Consider the following 23,333-nt stretch of genomic DNA (forward strand, 5'->3'; position numbering starts at 1 on the left):
CAAGCTCATGGGGGATCCCAAGAAAGTCAGCGATAATGTATGTTGAGATGGTAATACCCACTCCCCGAATAATGAATGAGAAGGGCTCCTCATTAGCCTCCATCTGACCCATGGCCCAATAAAACTCACTGACCATGTTAGGATAGGCACCTCCTCTACTGACAAATCGGACTCCATCCTTTATCGTTGATAATACAAACTAGGCTCCGTCCATCCCAAAAAAAATTGCAAAAGTCTTCTATAATGATGTCCCGCTCTACCAATATTGGCCTCCTCGTTTCACTAGCTTCACCGCTAGGTTGGCCCTCTCTCCCACGTTTTCTTCCAATGTATACTATGAGTTCGTTGTTCATAAAATAAATACACAACGAATATAATAAAATGGAAAGTTCTAATTATCTAATATACTATGATGTTTGAATAGAAACTACTACGTTCGAACATGAACTATTTTGTTCGAACTACCAGATATTTAATTCGAATGTTAAATAATACCATTCGAACAATATCGATCCATGTTCGAATGGCTTATACCCATTCGAAAAAAATCGGGACTTGTTCGAACGGTTAATACAGATTTGAATGAATAAATATACAATTCAAACAGTATAAATCCTACGCCCATCAAACAACATAAATGTTCCATTCGAATGGAAAGCAAAAACTATTCGAACTGTTTGTTAGCTCAGTTTTTAATGTCCGAATGTGTTGTTTCACATTCGAAGACAAAAATGTTTGTTTGGCAAATGCTCATTCGAACATCTTTGAAGCCGTTCAAATGAGATCATCCATGAAGATCCATGGCTGAGTCGACTCAGAACCGAACTTGGAAACCAACGATTCATCAAGCATTTTTGGTTTTAAGCAAAAAAATTAACATTCTCTCCGTCATTTCTAAGGCCAAATGTTGTGTGTGGTGGCCAGAAAACACCAAGAAAGGGTCAGATTGGACTCAAAATTTGACCCCCATTTCAACTCATTTTATCCAAACTTCAAGCACATAGAGACATTGTGAGATGGACCATACCTTTTAGACAACAGCAAATAGTCGATATACAGCGGAGTTGGTAGCGAGTGGTGGTGTACAACGGAGAAGGGATGGCGGTTTGTATGAATGTGAACCGTTCGACATTCAAGCTGGGTATTTTGTATCTAGTAGTCACGTTCAAACTCGTGTTTTCCATTTCGAACGAGATATCTGTTTTAATTTACTTGTTTGGACAAAAGTTTGGACGTTCAAACAAAGGCTTTAGTTGTTCGAACTATGTACGATCTCATTCGAACATGTGGATTCGTGAAGCTTCCAGAATAAAATATGACGATTCATTTGTGTCGATGATCCCGGTCCGTTCGAACAAGCCTGTACTCAGTTCGAATGACTATATAAGTATACTATATAATATAATACTTAACTATATACTACACTACTAGAAACAACTATATACTATACTATATACTATTCTACCATTAAACATATATATATTAGTATACTATATATGTAGTATAATATTCAACTATAAGATGTCAACTTATATGTTACTAGTGCTTATACTAGTGTTATCATACTATAGTAAATAAAATACTAGTTATATTTTAGTACTATAGCACCAGTTATAATATTATATTATAATTAGTACTAGTCATTTTATTCTGGCTATAGTATAGTTATATTATACTAGTTATATTGTACTAGTGTTATTATACTATAACACTAGTACTAGTTACGTGTTACCAGTTAATTATATGATACTAATATTGATTATACTATAATATAATAGTACTAGTTAGAATATTATATTATAATTAGTATTAGTCATATTATATTACTAGCTATAGTATAGTATAGTACTAGTTATATACTAACACTCGTAATATTTTATAACACTTACACTAACTAATTATACGATACTATTGTCCATTATAATATAATATAATAGTACGAGTTATAATAATTTAGTTCAAAATTATTACTAGTCATATTATACTACTGCTACTATTATACTATACTGTTAGTAGTATTCTAGTAAAAATATCATATTGTATATAGTGCATATAGGCGCACAAGATATTTATTGGAAGGAAAAATATTTCATTCGAATATAATATTATCAAACGGTCTAGAACTGTGTTTGAATAGAGACTGTACTGCATGAGAAGTGCATTCGAACGGAAAGAATTTGGCACCCTTTTGCGGTAAAGTTACCGCCAAATCCATGGAATCTATTCCCGTTCGAATGCAATTTTATAGCTTTCGAATGGAATTGGATAGGCGATGTCACATACGCAAACCAAAGTATGAGGGAATATGCTGAGGTATATTCTTCTTACTCTGTTCGAACAGAGTATAACTCATTCGAACCATTCTTTGTTGAAATTAAGCACGCGGAATATACGGCGCCATTCTTAAAATCTCACATTCGTACACGTAAATAATGTTCGAACGAGAACATTAAACTTAAATCGCCTAGACTTCCTTTGACTTCAGAATTAGACATAGGGGTTTTTGGGGCGCCGAACAGAGTTGGGGGGGGGGGGAAGATTTTTGCCTCTTAGTGTGTGTTCCAATCTTAGTGAGAGTGAGAGGTAGAGAGAGATAGAAATTTGATTCTACAGAGGGAGTTTGATATAGAGTTTCATTGAGCCCAATTGTATGTATCAAATAACTACAGGGAGATTGACAACTGTTAAGGTTCATGATATGTGCGAATAAAATAAATTAAAAGTTCTGGAATATAATATAACTAATATGAATTAATTGTTAACTTGAATATGTGCAAAAAGAGTTCACCTCGTGGTTTGAACATATGGTATTAGTAAATAATGTCCTACTATCTACGAATTTCATACTACCAAAATAGAATTTTTACTATCTAATACTGATATAATTGGAATAAAATTTATTGATGTAAGTTGTATCAAAATATGGGGATAATTCAGAAGAAATTGTATGTTTTGGCACTTGGTCCGTCCAGGTTAGCCATTCAGTACTCAGCATGTTTGGTGTGTGGATATAGATTTCACACGGCTGATAAAGAACGATATAGAAAATCTAAAAATTGTGGGATCGTAGTCAAAGGAAGCCAAGGAGGAGAACATTTACTTCTACAGAGTTGTCAAAGATATCATTCGGTTAAAAGTACGTGGGGGACATATGGTCTGATTGTTTAAGTGTAATTAGTGTGATGTCTCAAATCCTAGGTTGAGAGTGCATAATGATGAATATTTTGTGAGTGTCAGCATATCTCACACATAGTATGAGGAGGATTATTTCGTTCTCGCTTGCCAAGCAAAGCGAGTTTTTTATTTAGATGATCTGGAGTACGGAAACCCATAGCAAGTAGGACAAAAAATTTTCACCAAGAAATGTATATGATTACATTCTAGAGGCAGATGGAGAACATAAAGAATTTGGTGGTCCAACAAATGAAGAAGCGTATCAAGAAAACGAATCAGACATCAATTTATTTGTTGATCTCAGCCAATATGACATGGTTCCATTGCGTAGAGAAGATGTTGAACCATAAGTAATTGGGAGTAGCTTGTCAGAAGAGCATGAGTCAATTGAAGTGTCTAGTGAGTATGAGGGCGTTTGGTCCAACAAAACTGATAGTAAATGATAGTTGTTTCTATATAAATATTGTTGTTTTAAAAATAATAACATTTTTCTGAATAATAATTTATTACGGTTTAAAACAGATATGCCTCCTAAACGCAAAGCAACTCGAGTGACATCTCCATCCATTACCGACTCCCTAATTGGTTTGTCTGCCACGAATTGTGGGCGAACATCACCAGACCCAGAAAAAGAAAAAGGTATGTTACATAGAAACTTGATTTTATGTGAAGATTTAAGTAATAGTGTTTTAAAAATAATTTTTTTTTTTTATATTATGTACTTTAATTACTGTATAGTTGTTGTAAGCCATCATCGAGGTCGAGGTGCTACTAGAGGTGTTGCATTGAGAAAGTAAGGAAAATGAGAAAATTAAAGTTAATATTTCTAATAATCACACCGGTGGCTCTGGAGATTTTCCTTTGGCAGGAACAAGACAATCTAGTTATTGACTGTAATCTGACCCAATTGTATGGTAAATCACATACAAATCATGATGGTGTTTGGACCAGTCGCAAAGTAGAAGCAAATTATGTAAGTTTAGGGCTTGTTTGGATTCGCAAGTCATCTCAGCTCATCTCAACTCATCTCACTACTATTCATTACTATTCAGCAACTTTAACTCATAAATCTCACTACTATTTACAACTCATCTCATTACTATTCACAATCCATCTCAACTCATCTCAACTCATCTCAAGTCATCTTTGAATCCAAACATAACCTTAGTTTTTTTTTATTTGTATTGTCTAATAATATTTTTGTTATTTATACTATCTCTAATGATTTTTTATAGGACAAGATGGTATCACCTCGGGAAAATGCTACGGCTCCATTTGATGAATCATCTGTGAACGATGTTCAGATCTTTTCCTAAGTTTTTGGACCATGTTTTGGATATTTGAGGCGCTTAGGACGTTGCGTGAATCCTTCCAAAACATCATCCTCTTCTCAAGTTAGATCGAATAACAACTCTCGAGAATTAGAGGAAACAAGACTTGAGATCAAATATTTGAAGTCCAAGCAATGAGAATTGCAAACTCAATTAGATTAGGTAGCGGATATAGAGGCAAAATTATAACAAAACATGCTGAAGAAGCTGGAGATTCAATCCTAGAAAATGTTAGAACAATGGCAATTAATGATGTCCTATATTATTAATGACTAATCAAAAACTGTTTGAATGAACTGAGAACCGTCAATCCTGTTTGAATATATTAATTTTCTATTTGAACAAACTGCATGTTTAAACATTTGAACAAATAATAATTTTTTCGAATAGATTTGTCATCTTTTGAATGTACCAGACGACGTTCGAACAAAAATATCGAAGCCGTTTGAACAATGTTTTTCAATTCGAATGTTTAACAATGGTGTTCAATCAAATTTTGTTTGTTCGAACATAAATATATCTGTTCAAACATAAATAAACTATTCAAACACTCGCTCCATTCTAACATGATCAAATAAATTCTCATCATTCGAATCAAATTTCGATAATGTCTTAACAAATTCTCAACCTTCAAAACAATACTTGTGCCATTCGAACAATTTTTTGGGACGAAAATGTTCTGTCCCCAAAAAAATTCTCGTTCAACATTGTTCCATCCATCGTTTGAGCTAGATTTCATCACAAAAAGTATTTTTGGAGACAAACGAGGTAAAATAATGTCATCTAAAAAGGTGAAAGTTTCAACGCAATGGAAGTTTGGAATTGAGCATGGAAGCAAGAATAAATCTTACGTTATGCAATAATCTAATATTAAAAAAATATGAAAGCACCTATATACAGGCAAGGCTTTGATATATCCTAATTTAAGCTTAAAGCTCTAAGGTCTTGCTTCACTGCTGTAGGTCCTTCAACAGGTCTCTGCAACAAGAATAATGAACCGAATCAGTTGTGAAAGCCAAATATATATTCCACTATCAAACAGGTCTCTAAAACTTCATGGCCACTTTAAAAAAAGAACAAATTTAAAGATATATATTATGTTGTAAATGCATTCTTAATTTGTACTTTCATCTTGTCTATTGAAATTCCACTATCACGCCTCTACTTTTAAGTTCAAATTATCTATTGGAGGAAGCTTATCTTTATTCAATTTGTTTCGAGTCTTCTTACTTAAGTCTCTAGGTTCTTAGTTTTAAAAAAGTATCATTAATTCCATTCATAAAGCTTTAGCTATTTTTTTCTGGAGGGAGACAGGCGCGCGGTCATTATAAGAAAAAGTAGATTAATTTCTTGAATTCATATTTGTTGACCCACCTCTCAATTGGAGGTCTTTTGAAGAAGGTTGGATATTAAAAACTTGCACAATATGATTATAGTAGGGCACTTCACAGTAAGTTAGCTTGGAGATCATTTCTTACTTCTAGCTGTCCTTGGGCTAATTTCTTGCTCAAAAAATATATAAGCAAATTTCCCTCATTGAATCTTATCATGTCTAAGGTTTTTCATTCTAATTCTTAGAAAGTCATTTTCATTTTTCTTTCAATCATCAACCCTGAGAGTCAATGGAAAATTTATGAAGATGCCCTAAATTTCTGGTATGATAATTGAAGTGGAAACGATTTCTTAGCCCAAAACAGTTTCATTGTCTGCAGCCATCACTAGAGAATCAAAGACATTTGCTCATCCACATGCTGGAACATTCCTTTGCTCATGGCTGCTTGTGATAACTCTCTTCTTCAAGAAATTGATTCGTTATGGCTCTAAAACCAAGTCCCGATGCTAGAGCATGGGAATACATGACTTGGGATGGCAACTTTTCATCCGCGTCAACTTGGAATGTATTTAGGCCGGGTCATGCATTCCCTTCTCTTCCTTCTGTTTCTTTTACTTGAAACCAGGTCCTGATCCCTCTCAAAACTTCAGTCTTTGTTTTTAAGTTTTAGTACGTGAATAGAATCTCCTAATTATATGATAAAAGTCAATTACAAGGTGGGATACCTAATTTGGCTTCCAAGTATAATTTTTGAGATTAGTTTTCATCAATTTTTTATTACATTCAATTGCGGTCCTTTTTAGGGGGCTCATACCAATTTCATATGTTTGCTCCCTTACCATAATCTCTCTTTTTTTTTTAGAAGATTTGACAGATAAGGACAAAACTCGATTAGAAGATACGTCTGTCACTAGCATGATTATCATTTGGAAGATCAAGAAATAATTATGAGAATTAAATTCCCTTCTCAAGCCCAAGGCTTTAGATTGAAATGCTAATATTCCTGTTCTTGAAGCTCTCCAAATCCCCTGGCCGGCAGCCACTATTTGTGTGGATTCCTCCTCCCATTAGTATGCCAAATTTAAATTTGATGTGCTTCCAAAGGTAATCTCGAGTCAGCTGGCTAGTTGTGAAGGTATTTCCCTATTCTTTTATTGCTGGTTTTTCCTGTTATTTTAGTAATTTGGGCACCAACACTTTTGCAGAGTTGCCAGCTTTGAAAATTCGATTAACTTTATACTATCAGCTAGTTTTCCCAAATGCTTGGTTTTGGGATTTTGTTGTAATCCCAAGCTCTTTTTTTCTTTCTTTTTTTAAAATAGGTATTCCTCCATTGTACGTAAGTGATGACTTGTTAATAAAAGTTGAGATATCGTCTTCTTAAAAATATATATTTTTATTTTTTATAGGAAATCAAAATATCATTAATAATGAGGATTACTGATATTTTTTAAGCCAAATGGCCTGAGAAAGAATATTACATTAAAGTCATCATTAGTGACAAAACCACAAGTCATGTCATTGTATACAATGGAATGAGCTTCCATTGATTATTATATTGGTTAGGTAGTTTTTTCGGTTTTACTAATAAAATTTTCAATACATCTTCTATAATGATTTTGAAGCCATCAGGGTTTTATAATGCGGTACCCGGGCTAGAACCTGTAACCGGAACCCGGTTATCCTGGTTCTAGACCGGGCTAGGAAAAAATTCGGTCTGAATGAACAGACCTAAATACATATTCTTTAATGAATTTGAAGCCAAATGCAAGAATAAAATAATTAATACAAGCCCCGAGGCTACAAGTTACGACTTGAATGTTACTAAAGCCCTTGATATACATCATGTCATGTAGAGTAGTTTTTCTATGTATCAGTACAAGTTCAACCATTAAAGCTGTAGCCTACTTCATCTTCTTTTTCATTAAAATTTCTTGACCACAGATATTATATCCCCTTGTTGAGGTAGAAAACCAATTACAATCTGCAAATTAAAGAGCATTCAATGAATAACCAAAACGTACATCATTTTTCCTCAATGGAAGTACTACTTTCAACCATTAGAATATCATCTAGAGTTTTGCTAATCACAATCTATCTATTGCACCAAGAGTACCTTTTCATGTTTGTATAACAAGATACCAAAATGGGAGCTCACCTGTTACTTCCACATGTTCTCCATCCACCCTTCGGTCCCTTACACGTAGAGTATATTCAGCATACAATTTTCCTTTTGGGGGAGGAGTTTCCCAATCAGACAATGATAAAAACAACTTGATATAGCTTTCACCATCGTCAGTTGAAACTGCTCTCGGATATAGCTTCAACTCCCTGTGTTCATGATCAATGGAAATAGAGGTAAAAAAATTAGGGAACAATTAATACATGCATAAATATATCAGCTAGAATGACACATACCATTTACGTTCCCCAACTCTGAACTCTTTTGACAAAGATTCCACATTTATTGCTGAAAACCTTCCAATGTCCCAACGGCAGTAACCTGTGATTGGAGAACTCAAAATGGACATACGCTCCCCCTTACCAGTACATTTTATGACAAAAACCTCAGCACCAAATACGCAGGAGTCATCAAGAAGGAATCCATTTCGGGCATAGTCAAACATATTAAGGCGGAGAAATTGAGCAAATCCCCATTCAGTTTTCATTGCATGAAAACGCCTTATTTTCCCATTATGATCATCTATATAGAGGAAAAAAGTTTAATTATATTAAAACAAATTAAGTGAAAGAACAAGGAAAAAAACACTAAGGGCAAGAGAATTCTTAAATTGCACGTACATAGTTTATTCATACATTAATATCAGACAAACATGAGCTACCTTGGAGGGTAGAGTACTCGCCCCGAATCTGATCCAACACAAACAATTTGAACATTGCATTAACCTCCCAACCAAGAGGTAAAGAATCTGTATCTTCAATCACCAAGTAGAGTGAAATATATCCATCGCCGTCGCATTCTTTTCTTCCACTTGGGTAGAAAGATAATTTCCTAATTCAAGATTTAGATCAGAACCAAAAGGCCATTAAAACCGGACCTGACAGGATGGCAAGAACAAATTAAGGGATTCATATATGCATACCATTTATAGCCACCAATTTCGAAAACCTCTGAGTCATACTTGGGCTCTTTGTCCCCTGGAAATATCTTTATGATTTTTGAGAATGATTCAATCTTGAATGTGTAGTGAGCTGGTGGCAGATCTCTCGTAATTAATCTTGTCACTTCTGTTGATGGTTGAAATTTTTAGATAATATCATCACAGTGCATTTAACATGTTTTACAATAAACCAGTGTATAAAGCACACCATCCATCTACATCATGATTTAAATGGTAAACTTTGATTTGTAAAATTTAAATTTTAAAATTTATCTTCAAAATCAAATTATGTCATATAAGTAGTACTATGTGGTACAAATGCCTTAGAATATCAGTTTAACCCAACAAGTTTCAAAAAGCTAAAGAAAATATTTTTCTCAATTAAATATATATCATCTTTAATTTGAATCCCTTTAGCTACCTCCACTTTACTGATCTCCGATCCGAGTTTTTCTTAATTCACACCCAGAATTCCGAAAGAACTTGTGTACTTTCATTAGAGAAGTAATTATTGGAAATAATAATCTCATTTGATAATCACGAACTGCATATTAATATCTTACAAGTCTTTAAGCATGTTGATAATTATATTCTTTCAGCTTCTGGCCTTCAGTTATACTTATTAAAAAATTATACTCGACATATATGCATGCACAACCCTGCACGTACCTACGGCAGAATATACTCAAAAAATACAAAATAGAACTTAAAAAAAAAACCCCGGCCATCATAAATCTGCTTGGGTGATCTTCTTTTGTGAGAGAGATCATGGCTGAGAGAGAGAGAGAGAGAGAGAGGGCATACCAGGCCGGGAGAGGATGGCCGCCATGTTGATAGGAGATTTTAACGTTAATTAATCTGAAAATCTGCTTTTGTGTGTTCCTTTGCGATCGAAAGATGTGAACCCTATCGTTCTTGTTGCTCTACTCTCTCTCTATCTCTCTCTCTCAATATATATATATGCTACGTACAATATTCCATCGTAAATCTCCTAGGTTTACTCACGTACATGACCATTAAGAAATTTAAGATTCTAACGTCAATTACAAAACTGGGATAAAAGCAAATTGATGAGACGCAAGGCCAAGTAATGTAATATTCTTTTTTGTTTCAGCAACCTTTTCAGTTAGTTTTATTTTTTAAATAAAAAAATAAATCTTTTGGCCTTGGTGATCTTTTCCCTTACTTTTCGTATATTCTTGCTTTGCATTTGATAAATCCTGATTCTAGGAGACCAAATTAAAAGTTTTTAATTGGCAGCATTTAACCAGCTAGAATGGTTACCTGGGCTACGGCATTCAAGCTCTACGACCTGATCATCATTAATTACACTAGTTTTGTTTTTGTGAACATTATTTTCTGGGCAAGTTTAATTTTGTGATACACCAAAAGAATATATAAGTCAAGGAATCACTTGAAAATCTCGGCATAGCGATCTAGTAATTAAGAAGATATTGGTACTTAATGGATTAAGCTAGTTATGTCACATTATGATCCTTAAAAGAACCGAAACTCTTTAGACTTAATTGAGCTTTTTAGATCATAATTAGACAAAATTGTAATTGATACTATTGATTTAGTTGGAATTTTTAGAGATTTATAGAGCAATAAAGATTGTTGTGATGATGTGGTGCCTAATAATCCAATTCACTAGAAGAGAATGCATTTTTAGACACGAAAAAATTTCATCTCTATTTCGTTCCAAAAGGTCCGTCTCAAAAGGTTTTTGGAGACGTTTTTAGAGATAAGATGAGATTAAATTAAAGTTAAAAAGTTGAATAAAATATTGTTAGAATATATTTTTTAATATTATTTTTGTTTTGGGATTTAAAAAACTTGAATTGTTTATTTTATTTTGTGTAGAAATTTAAAACAATTGTAATGATTAGATGGGAGGTTTTCAAAGTTTTCAAAATTTTGGATTTAGTCTTGAAAGCAAACCAGAATTTCTTCAATCTTGCTTGAAGGAAAATCTATATGTTTAATTATTTTAAGAATTGAGCATGACACAAAAATTTAATGTACTTCTGAATATATGGCTATAAAACCCCTTCTTCTCAAACTAACTGGAAGCACAGATGTCAAAATTTAGTTGCAGTAGAAAATGCATAACATGAAATTCATTTTACTTTTAGTTATTAGTGCTTACAAGTCCATATTTTCATTGATTAAAGCTATCTTTTTCTGAACCTTGTCAACCAAGCCTAATGACTTTTGAAGCAAATCAACTCATGCAACTGTACTAGAAGAAACGACATCATAATTATTGTTCACTGATTAATCAACTAGAAATGTAGAAGTAAACTGCTTGCCAGATGTCACTATGCAATTGCAATCAAAATCATGTTTTGTTGTTTTGAATGCCTGTACATTATTTAAATTATGTTTGTATCAATGTGAGAATCAATAAGACAGAAGGAAGAGAGGTAAAAGATGTGTCAGTAACACAATAATAAATGCTGCACATAACTTATTGTGCTAGCTTCATATTGGGAGAATGACTTATAGATATATTTTCAGTGTTTTTAATATGATAATTGATGTCTTGCAGACTGGGCAAGAAACATACTTGGTCCTAGTTTCATGCGCAGGATTAGGAATAGAACCTACCAGAAGGGAGCAAGTTTTTAAAGCTAAGAAAGTTAGTTAGTTATTGGTTTTTAGATTATTTGTAAGTCTGGTTTTGTACTTCCCACTTGTACAATTGTTTTTTTGAGCAAGAACATATAATTCGGATGTGTATTATATTTTTTCTCTATTCTGTTTTGTGTATTTTTTTTTAATTTTCTGAAACACCTTTTCCCGTGAGTAAACTTTGCCGCAAATAAGTTTTTTTTGTAGAATAAACATATTTGCCGTGATCTAATATTGCCGCAAAAAGTTTTTATCGACGGAACTTACCAGCTGGAAATAAGTAATGGCGATCTGGAAAAAATATTGGTCTATTTGCAGCCTTTTTTTAACATTTTGCCACGAACTGTATCGCCGCAATTTACTTTTCTCAACGATTTTAATGGTAAACGAAAAAGCCATTTCTGTCGATTTTTTAGACATTTACAACGGAAAAAAGTTGCTGGAAATAGTAGTTTTTGCGATGATTTTTCTAATTGCTGAAATTTCTCAAAAATGTCATTTTAATTTCGTCGAAAATGCAGGAAATTAAAAATCACCGCGAATGATCAAGTGCAACGATTATTGGAGGTATTTGCGAAGAATTTGAGCATTAAAAAAGGGCTGATTTCTTATCGTCGTAAATGTCCACATTTGCATTATGTAATCCTTGTGGAGTTTATTGTCCGGCTGATGTTAATTCTCAAACTTTGGCATATTAATTATCCTCAGGTCACTTTGTGTACAATGTATGCTTTTTCACAGATTATATAATATTTCGCATCGATTATATATAGAAGCTCTATATATAGGCCAACCAACGTTGTGTTTGTAACGCCCCGGTCCCGCACGGGTCGGAAAGTTACTTCCTAGCACTTCAATTCACATTCAAACAATATAAAAAATAGACTCCAAATTTTCAATATCATTTAGAAAATTTGATTCAATCTAATTTCCTCAATATAACCAATTTTTCAAAATGCCAAGTCATCACAACACAATAAAATTTCTTAATAAAATTCGACAAATACTCATAAAAACTTCCTATGCTTGAACCACTACACTTAAATCATTTCACCCAATGCCTCAATATCTTGATCATCAGCTGAACCATCATAATATCTGAAAAATATTATGGAGATAAGGGGGTGAGTTATCAACAACTCAGTAAGCAGAGAGCATATACTAGCATGTAAACATGAGCATTTATAAAGTTCGGTATGCAGAACAAGACATTTACTTTCAGAAAGCAGAAACAACAAATTTTCTTTTAGAATGCAAAAACAACATATTTTCTTTCAGAATGCATAAACAAAGCTTGTTACAAAACATCAGAGCGAAATTTTCAGAAAAACAAACTTGTTCCCAAAAAAAAAATCCATTGGCATTTCCAAACTGAAACATTATAATCATATCATCTCTTAGCATCACATCGGGACAAATACCATGTTTAACCCATGTGGTAGGGTTATAAATCACCATTATACCCATGGCTGGGCCATATTTCATGTTTCACTCCCGTGGTAGGGTTATAAACCACCATTATACCCGTGGCTGGGCCATATTCCATGTTTCACCCCCGTGGTAGGGTTATAAACCACCATTATACCCGTGACTGGACCATATTCCATGTTTCACCCCCGTGGTAGGGTTATAAACCACCATTATACCCGTGGCTGGGCCTTAACAGAAAACAGAACAGATATCATTGGAATCAGATCACCATCATATACAAAATCAGAACTTCATGCCAAGGTTTTCAGATGACACATCATATCAAAACAAAATACTTAATAGCTTTAGATCACTTCACATGTTCGAGATAAACAAAATCAAAATATTTTCATTTGTTCATAACAAAACTTTTAGATTTTCATATTCGCTCTTTTGCATAGTTCAGAAACAAAATACACAAAACTAACTCATGTCTATACCAGTCATGACAGAAAAATATTTTCTCTTACATTGAGTTTATGCATATGCAGAATAAACATCTGGGGTCGTTTTCATAGTTCTTTTAATGAAACAAACAAGCCTATTTTCAAAGTCAACCTCATTTAATTTCTTTTATGCAAAACTAGTATATGAACCCCGCTTACCTGGACAAATTAGTTTTTCAGAAATTTCCTCAAAAATGTCGAGTCGACTATAAATCGTCACCTATAAAAATAATCACATAATTTCTATATGTTTTCAATCAATCAAGGATTTCGATATTTAAGCCTAAGCTTCTTAGATAACCTATTTTAATTCGTCAAAACTTAAAACGTTCATAATCCCAAAATATATCATCACTTCCTAAAATCATCAATATCCACCATAATCCACATCAAACACAAAACATCAATATTTAAACTCGAAACAGCCAACAAATCTCATAGCATAAACCAATCACATCAACAATTCCATCATTTTATCCAACCGACCCCCTTACTCCTCGGACTCAGTCCGGCACAACCAACCAATTCACAGTAAATATGAGTTAGCGCGAAAATACATTTAAATCTCAAAAGTTCTTTAAGAAAATTCTTACAATGCTATAATATAATTTTTGAAAGGTCACGGAGATGCTAGAAGCGGCAACGTAGCAACAAAACAGTGCCAAAAGCAGTGTGGCCATGGGTCTCAAAAACCCACTTTTGAATGGTGACAAACCAAGACCCGAGATTGTTAGGGTAGGGCTTAGGGATGTCGGTGAAGCTAGTGGTGGTAGTGGTTGGCCGTGGGTGGCAGCGTGGACGGCGGTTTAAGGCCAAAATGCTCAAATCGGAGATGGAGATAGATGGGACTTCACCGGTGACAGATCGGAGCCAATGATGGATGCACTAGGTTGGTAGGAGGTCGAGGATGAAGTAGTAAAGAAATGGTGGCGCGACGGCGGCTCGTGAGCACAAGGAACGCCGCGGCATAGTGTTGCGCGTGGGGGTAGACAGTGACGCTAGAGGGGCTGAGATTGAAGGGAGGTGGTCGCCGGAGCGTGGGGAAGGCCGTGGGCTGGGCAGTGTCGCTGGATGAAGGCGCATGGCAGCGGGCTGGGAAAGGAAGGAAAACGCACGGGGAGAGGGCGTCGCGCGCGGGAGGGAGCAGTTCCGGAAAAGGAAAGGAAAAAAAAAAGAAGAAAAAAGAGAAAAGAGAAAAAGAAAATGGAAAAAGAAAAATGAAGGGAAATAAATGAGGTCTAAAACTCACAACTTGGGTCACAAAATTCCAACGAAAAATTATTTCAACACAACAGTTTTAAATAAAATAAATTTAAACACAGTGACTAAATAAAATAAAATAATTAAACCCAACAATACAATAATTTTAAAACCCACAAACTAATTTAAATTAAGAGAAATTTAAATGCATAACAATTATTAATATTAAGGAAACATGTCAAATTTAATTTTCACAAATTAATAAAAATCATAAAAATAAACCCACTAAAATCTATAAATTTAAAACAAGAGAATCAATTTTTAAATTAATAACAAATAATCATTCAATTAAAAAAATACACTAAAATACGGGGTGTTACTGTGTTAGTACTACTGAAAAGCATTCTTTGAATTTATTATGTAATCCTTGTGGAGTTTATTGTCCTGCTGATGTTAATTCTCAAACTTTGGCATATTATCCTCATGTCACTTTGTGTATAATGTATTCTTTTCACAGATTATATAATATTTGGCATCGATTATATATAGAAGCTATATATATATATATAGGCCAGCCAACGTTGTGTTGCTACTACTGAAAAGCATTCTTTGAATTTATTAAGCATTATTTTTCAGCTTATAATTTATGGCTGGCCAACATTTAATATTGTATGATCGATGCAAGTTTCCCAGGCATTTTCTTGGAGAAAATGGACTAGCCATTTATTTCATTTCTATCCATATGAACCAATTTGCTACATTAATGCCACTTTAAGCAATGGCCTTTGTAAGACCCAGCCCACTGCAAGGCCCAGGCCCAGGTCCATGGGAAACGTTTTCAAAGTCCACGTCGCATGGGTTCACGCCATTTTTTGCCATTTTCATGCACGTTCCCCCATCCCTTTTATTTAGGTTTGATCTGTTTCCTACTTATAGTCTATATATATGTTAAGCATTTCTCAACCCTAGATTCATTTTCGTTGCCCTCTCTTCACGCAACCAGCCATCGCTTCTTCGTAAAACACCAAATTGAAGGGCTCGGTTTGCATCCAGTAAAAACCACCACCCCTATTTTTACACCAAGAAACAGAGGAGTGTTTCCTCCACCGTGTGCCATCAACCTGCCAACCACGCTGCCAGCCATGGTCCCGTCACCTCCAGCCACCACTCAACGCCTCCCGTAGCCTCTGTTGCAATCCATGAAACTCCCATGTTTCTAGCCACCCGAAACAGAGATCCACCCACTGCACCGCACCAGCCACTCCAAGTCGTTGCCACCCACACGGAAAAGGGCGCTGGACACCCTTAGGCCACCTCACCCTGTAGCAACCCCTCTTGGTGAGTATCTCTCTTGGTTTACTCTTTTCACCCTGCCCTCTTGCTCGCTCACCTCACCCTCTCTTTTTTCTCTCGTGCTCAGCCTAGCTTTATGGCATCTCCACCACACTCTTGCTCTTCAGTCGCGCCACCACTGTCCTGCCAGCCAGCCCCGTCGCCCCGTACCCCTCCACGCTTGTCTCAATCTCCTTGGGGTAAGTCCCTGCCGCTGCATACTAAGTTATAGTCCGTGTGTTTTGTTCCTCTGGCTTTGTTCTTATAAGTTATATAAATATATATATATATATATATATATGTAACTTAGGTTAACCAAATAGTAGGAAGTACTATTACCTTTTTACCCCTTTTAGTATGCCTCCAGATTTATTGTTTCGGGTATTTAGTTTAATGAGTTTATATTATGTTCTTTGGGTTTGAAATCATGAGTATATTATATGGGTTGCAAAGTATGTTTTTTTATTTGGGAGTAGACGTGTGGATTTAATACTGTTAAGTTGATTTTGTAAAAGACTGATATTTTAACTGAATATTTATTATGTAAATACTGATGAATTTTGAAGAAATCGGTAAGTGCAAAATCTTATTTTGAATCCTTTTAAAAGAATATTTTTTTTATTTAAACAAAAGTATGATTTTCTACTTATGATGATTTCAATATAATTATGTTATTTGGTTTTATAAATTATAGTAAGATCTCAGTCGTAAATAAGTTAGAATTTAATGTTTTAGTTGGAATTAGTAAGTTGGATATTGATGAGTTTAGAAAGTGATGTTGATATATTAGGAATAATGAGAATTTCGGATTTTGAGGAATTAAAAATAGATTATTTTAGAAGTTTAGGTTTGAATATCGAAATACGAGATTGATTGAAAATTTATGGAAATTTACGTGATTATCTTATAAGTGATGATTAATTTTGTTCGGCATTGTTAAGGAAATTTTTGAAAAGCTAAGAAGTCCAGGTAAGCGAGGTTCCTATGCTAAATTTGCATAAAAAGAAATGAACTGAGGTTGGTTTGTAAAAATGTGCAAATTATTTTAAAATGAAAAAGTGAAAAATAACCTCAGTATATGTTTTACATTCACTCATAAGATACATATGAAAGAGAAAATAAATGTTTTTGACATGAAATGTGTAGACATGAGCAATATTTGACATGTTTCTAAAATGTGCAAAAGAGCGAATACGATATCTGTGAATTTTTGTACATATGATATGAAAATGATTTGAGTTTGTTTACGATCAAATGGAAATGATATGAATATGTTCAACACGTGGTTTGATATGATATGGATATGAAAAACCTTTGGCATACTTATCTGTTCTGATTCTGATTCTGAATATAGTTCTGATATGATGATACTGGTTCACGTGATATGGTTGGTACCAACATGATATGATATGATATGAGTGCACTCACTTTGGAAACAAAGTGGTCTTTTATGTGTTCTTTCATGTATGTACACTCGGGGCTCCGAGAATGAAAAATGAGAAGTTTCACAATATGATACTGCCTAGTTTGGCCATCGGGGATAGCACAACCCTACCACGAGGGTTAAACATGGTATATGATATGACATGATGCGATACGATATGATATGATAAGATGAAGATGTTCAGTTATGTTATGTTATGCCAAAGCGTTTTTTAACATGAAAATTGTTTTTGAACATGAAAATGGCTTTTGGATAAGAAAATGTTTATATATATATATATATATATATATGAAGAGATGGAAAAATCACTCTGATTTTTTTGATAATACGTTTTGAGATGTGCATATAAAAATGAAATGTTTTGTTTATGCATACTAAACTTTTTAAAAATGACTCATGTTTACATACTAGGATATGTTCTTTGCTTACTGAGTTGTTGATAACTCACCCCTTATCTCCACAATATTTTTCAGATGATTTGAATGTTCCAGTTGAGGATCAAGAATATGGAGCATGGGTGAGAGGAGTTAAAAATGATGGTTTAAGCATAGAAGGTTTATATGAGTATTGAGGATTTTCATTCAGTAAGTTTGTTGTGCTCTGATGATCTGATTTGTTGGGAGGTTAATGTTTATATTAAGACTTTGTATTGTCTTAGAATAATTATACTGGAGTATTTGATGTGAATTAATGAGTATTTTGTGCGATAGAGAAAAATTATAGCATGTACTATGTAGATGGAAAATGATTTTTATGTGACATGAGTTAATTTTCCGGACCCGCAGGACCGGGGCATTACAACCTTGATCTGTGTTTTTCTTTGTGCTCTATATATCAATTGGCACGCTTAAGATGAAAAAAATGTCCTCTATTTACTTAAAAAAGATTACATGTAAAAATCTCAACTTGAAGAACGACAATGCATGCACTAATATTGAAACAGCTTAAAGTACTTTCGGACCTTAGAAACATTAAAACTAAATAAATGAAAGTCTGGGAGAACTTTAAGCAAAATAGTTGTTTGTCAAATAAATACCTACTATGCTGTAGGCACCAGACAACTCAATGCCTTAAAAAACTAGGCCCTAAATTTCACTGCATTAGCGTATTGCAGATGTGTTAATTAACCATCTGATCAAACTAAGCATAGGAGATCGATGTTATAGCGTATATGCATGTGTCTCAGTTTTTTCACTTGTATTTTCCTTTTTTCTCTACATGATTATAGTATGCACTAAGCTATATTATATGCATCGTTACAATATTGGTCATGCCTATATATATATACTCTTTACACAAGAGCAACCTCTTTAGTATTCTTCAGAGTCTTCTCTTTGATGAATCCAACGTAGAGGTTTGTCCCGCTGGAGTCAGAATCAGAAAGTTTCGTGTTTCGACCACCTTCAGACATGCTTTTCACAAAGTGCACTAGATGCCGCCAATTCTCCTGTTCAAACAACCTCTTATTCATTCTTAAGTATGTGAATGCACACAATCCATTCCCAGAATCTGACCTACTTGTCTCCAAAACTTGTCCATATGCACTTGCATCATACCTCTCCAGAGCATTTTCCCCTGCAAGTTCTATCCTTGCCCTCCTAGTTGCCATCTTTACTTGCCGAACTAACCCTTGAGGTGAACTGCTTGCATTCCCGGGCTGTTCTCCATCTTTCATTTCCATGCATGTGAAGTTCAATACAACTCCATGTTTTCCCAGCATTCGTGCAATTGGAAGGTAGCCATCGTGATGTCTAGTATTGTAGTATCCAGCTGTTAATTCAGCAGCATGTGACCTTGTTCTATAATGCCAGTGGATTCCAGCTACTTTCCCAGAAAGTTTTGCTCCAGTTCCTCGAAATACTCCTTCTGCAGAAGCAAGGATTCTATCACCGTGCTCTAGTAGTTTTCCAGAGTACCACTCGAGAAAGAAGTGTGCATACTCGCTATTCCATGTTCCATCCCTACGGAAAAATCCAGTATCCTCTGGAAATTGATTGTACTGGCCACAGTCATGGGGTCCACTTGTTCCCCAGTCTTTCTTCCCCATCGCTTCTGCTGCTGCTTGCAGGGAAGCTCTCATATACTGCATCAGATACAAGCAGCAGCTTGTATAAGAATATAATTATATAAACATGGCTTAATTCTATGATCTATTACGTATATGATATTATTAATGTTGGTCATTATCTATGCATGTTTCTTTCTTATGTTGTCAATAAGGTTTAGCACAAATAGTGTAATTTATGAGCCATATATTTGGGACCAACGTATATGATCGATCCATTTTTCCTCTTTCCAGCTCCTAATTTACTATATGATCGATTTTTCCTTTTTCCAGCATGGTTCTTTCTTTTGTATTCAATATACCTTGTCATAGCATTGAAACTCTCCAATTCCAGGAAACCTCCAAGTTCCATTGCTCTCTGGATAAGATGGATATCTGAGCTCCCCACAAGGACCCATTCCCACTTGAATTTCCTGCAAAAAATAAAAAATAAAATGATGATTTTGAGTTCCTAAAGCTGAAAGAAATTATCTCATTTCTTGGTACTGTTTGAAAATGATATCATTACAAAGTGAGATCCTACAGCCTACTGCTGTCAATTAAATAAAGGACTAAGCTAATTATAGGTGGATGAATTCAACGTAAAGATCATCATTAGTCGTGCCAAAACAGGATTTTTATTTTTTTATACCTTTCTAAATAATTCTATGTAAAGTTCATCACATCGTAGCCATCATTTTGTTTTTTTATTAAGTTTCAAAGCTTGATTTACCTTTATTTTGAATTAAAGAAGAAAAGAGATCACGAACCAACCAGAATTTATGCGTTTTTACTAGTGAATAATTCTTTATGAAACTTGCCTAATATGCTAATTAGTCAAAGAGATTTGAATAGGTTTGGACAGTGAGACAATAATTTTTTATTTTAAATGAAAGTTTAAAATATTATTTTTTAATATTATTATTATTTAAAAATTTAAAAAAATTGAATTGAGATTTAAAAAAATTAAATTATTTATTATATTTTATATAAAAAATTGAAAAATTTATAATAATAAAATAAAAATTTTGAATCTCATTTCACTTACGACTGCCAAACATATCTAGCTGGGCCACTCCATAAAAAGATAGATAGATGTTTGTAGATGCTTATCAATTACGTACCATAATAACATCGCCCAAGAAATCTCTGAATCTGTCACGGAAGCTCCTCATGTAGTCACTGTAGACCTGTATGGGTGTTCTTCCTCTAAGAACAGGTAGTGAATCACAACCCAAGCTTATGTACTCAGGATTCCTCCTCCCTGATCTGTCTGTGTACACTAGTTCTGGGTTCTTGCTTATTTCTTCTAGCACCCATGGAGGTAGAGGAATGCTGCAATATTAATATTTATAATTCAAAGATAAAATAATTAATTAAATTGGTTATCAGGAGTTAAAAATATTTATTACTCTATCTCAGAAAATAAAATATTAATTAAATTAGAAGAAGAATGAGACATACACAACTTTTTTTACAACTTTTTTTTTTAAATGGAATGTATTTAAATAAGCTGAAAAACTAGTTGGTATTTTAAATGACACTATCATGTTGAATAATTCTAAAATTGGTGGTAAAATATATAGTTGTATTTATATTAGATATAAGATAGTATCTAGTAATTGCTCAACACAATTTATTGGTATTGAAATTCTCAAATAAAACCACATCCACAAACATTCAATATCAGATAACACAAGACCAAATCTAAATTAAATGAAAAATAAATCAAATGGTAAAATATCTGTCCAAAAAGAGAACAAGTAAATATATTTATAAATCTCATCCTTTGAGAACAAGCAGAAAGAATATATGAACTGCAAATTAATTAATATATATACCTGCAAGAGTCTCCAACATTCCCTCCACACTGATGAAAAGACATGACAACTTGGAGCTTCAAGCCATGCTTTTGAACCATTTGCACAAGCTCAGCATAGCCTTCCCAGTTGTACCTGCGTGGTCCATCTTTCTCCACCAACCCCCACCATGCATCCACCATAACTCCTTCCACTCCTGCACTCTTCAACGCCATCAGGCTTGCATTCATTGCTCGCGGCTTGTTCAAGTTCCCTCCGTGCGTTATTGTGTCAAGTGGCAGCATCACAAACACAGGAACCCTTGAATCGTTTCCATCCTGATTATGCCCCCCTGAAGAGAGCGCATGAAGCTTTTCTCGCTTTTCATGATCATGATGATCATTTCCCCAGTACCCTTCGGCGCCATTCACGGTCGTCTTCTCGAGCGAGAGCTGCGCTTCTAATTTCATCGAGCTCTTGATCACCCGGATGCGGCACGACGGCTTAGTTTGCGCAAAGCAAATTGTGCCGGTGAATTGATCGTGATCGGGAGTTTTCGGGCTCTTGGTATCTTTGAGATTGATAAATGAAGTCGAGGAACGTAGTGTTAAAGTCATTTTTTTTCTTTCGAACGTGGTGTTTTTGAGAAAAAAAAGAAGAGAGAGATGTGGGAATGGATGAAGGAGGCTGTGGTGTATATTTATAAAAGAGAACCTCGATCGAGAGTGCTTGTAGGATCTTTGAAACAGACAACGTTGGTGGGCTCTTGTTAATTTAGAAAGGAAAAAGTGCGCAAAAATCAAAGCAATACATATATAGTCAGCTCGCTTTTTCAAGCTGGGTCATTTTCGCTATACGCGGTTACACATTGTCATTCCTATCTATATTAAATTCCCTAAAATTTACGAACCTCATCATTAATATGTAATTAATTGCCTATGATTATGGATGCAATATACTTTGTATAGTACATGAGAATGTTCGATCGGGAATTTGAATGTGGTAGCTAGATTTATTCCTTTCTAAACACGTGTACAAGCTAAAAGATCCCTGCATGCAACGTAAATGAAGCTTTTATATCTAACCAGATATTAAATGAAGCTTTAATATCTAACCAGATAGAGAATTTTAAATATCTAAAAGAGGTGTGCATGCAAACCCTTGATATTTTGACTTAACAGCTGCCGCTAGTTGTACCTGTCCTAGTCAACGAGTTGGGTGTTTATCCTAGATGATCATGAGTCAGGGTAATCTCATGATCATATATGGTAGGAGGTTGGATTACTGGAAAAAAAACAGCAGATTATAAGAACAACTATAAATTTCATAACCTTTTTTTACTTTTATTAATGTTTGATTTTACGTAATATTAATTTTTCTGGTTTATATTTCTTGATGAACCTTGGAAAAAAAGTTTGGATAGATCGATGTTGATGATTTATACCTCGTGAGTAGTTGTGAGATCGATCAGTACGTACTATAATTGAATATATTGTTAAGACATAAAATAAATAATAAAATTTACATCTTCTCATCAATTTAAACTTTTGAGACAAGTGATGATTTGACATGGTATCAGAGTAGATGTCCTGAGTTCGAACATTGACTCTATCTCATTTAATTAAATATTTCACATGTTGGACCACCCATTTGGGGGGAGTCTGACCTACATGTGAGCAGGAATGTTAAGATATAAAATAAATAATAAAATCTGTCTATTCCCATCAACTTAACATTTTGGGATAAGTTATGATTTCACAAGGTAACAGAGTCTGTCACAGGATGAATGAGGGTCACACTAATCTCGTAACAAGGAGCAGAAAAAATACCAGTCTGCATGTGAGGGAGGGTGTTGAGAAATAATCTCTTATTATCTATAGACAATGTCTTAAGCATATTTATAAAGAATGAACAACATTTTTTTATAAAACCGATTTTATGAGATGAGTTAGACTCATAAATTTTTTTACGTGCGTACGTGCATGATTAAAAAGGACACATATA

At 34.3% G+C, this 23,333-nt stretch overlaps 2 protein-coding genes across 2 annotated transcripts; both read right to left on the minus strand.

Moving 5' to 3' along the window:
* Positions 1 to 7,572: 7,572 nt before the first annotated feature.
* Positions 7,573 to 9,872, minus strand: LOC108991592 (MATH domain and coiled-coil domain-containing protein At2g05420-like). Its single transcript, XM_018965914.2, has 6 exons — positions 9,765 to 9,872; positions 8,943 to 9,087; positions 8,682 to 8,851; positions 8,257 to 8,542; positions 7,997 to 8,169; positions 7,573 to 7,822 (listed from the first exon to the last, which is right to left on the minus strand). Exons 1-6 carry the CDS (start codon positions 9,787 to 9,789, stop codon positions 7,743 to 7,745), a joined length of 879 nt encoding a protein of 292 aa, XP_018821459.1. The 5' UTR covers positions 9,790 to 9,872; the 3' UTR covers positions 7,573 to 7,742.
* Positions 9,873 to 18,576: 8,704 nt separating this feature from the next.
* On the minus strand, positions 18,577 to 22,034 carry LOC108991591 (beta-amylase 3, chloroplastic-like). The gene is made up of 4 exons (XM_018965913.2): positions 21,372 to 22,034; positions 20,655 to 20,865; positions 19,854 to 19,964; positions 18,577 to 19,569 (listed from the first exon to the last, which is right to left on the minus strand). Exons 1-4 carry the CDS (start codon positions 21,944 to 21,946, stop codon positions 18,778 to 18,780), a joined length of 1,689 nt encoding a protein of 562 aa, XP_018821458.1. The 5' UTR covers positions 21,947 to 22,034; the 3' UTR covers positions 18,577 to 18,777.
* Between the last annotated feature and the right edge of the window lie 1,299 nt (positions 22,035 to 23,333).

This window comes from Juglans regia, chromosome 2, assembly GCF_001411555.2.
Source record: "Juglans regia cultivar Chandler chromosome 2, Walnut 2.0, whole genome shotgun sequence".
Classification (NCBI taxonomy): Eukaryota; Viridiplantae; Streptophyta; class Magnoliopsida; order Fagales; family Juglandaceae; genus Juglans; species Juglans regia.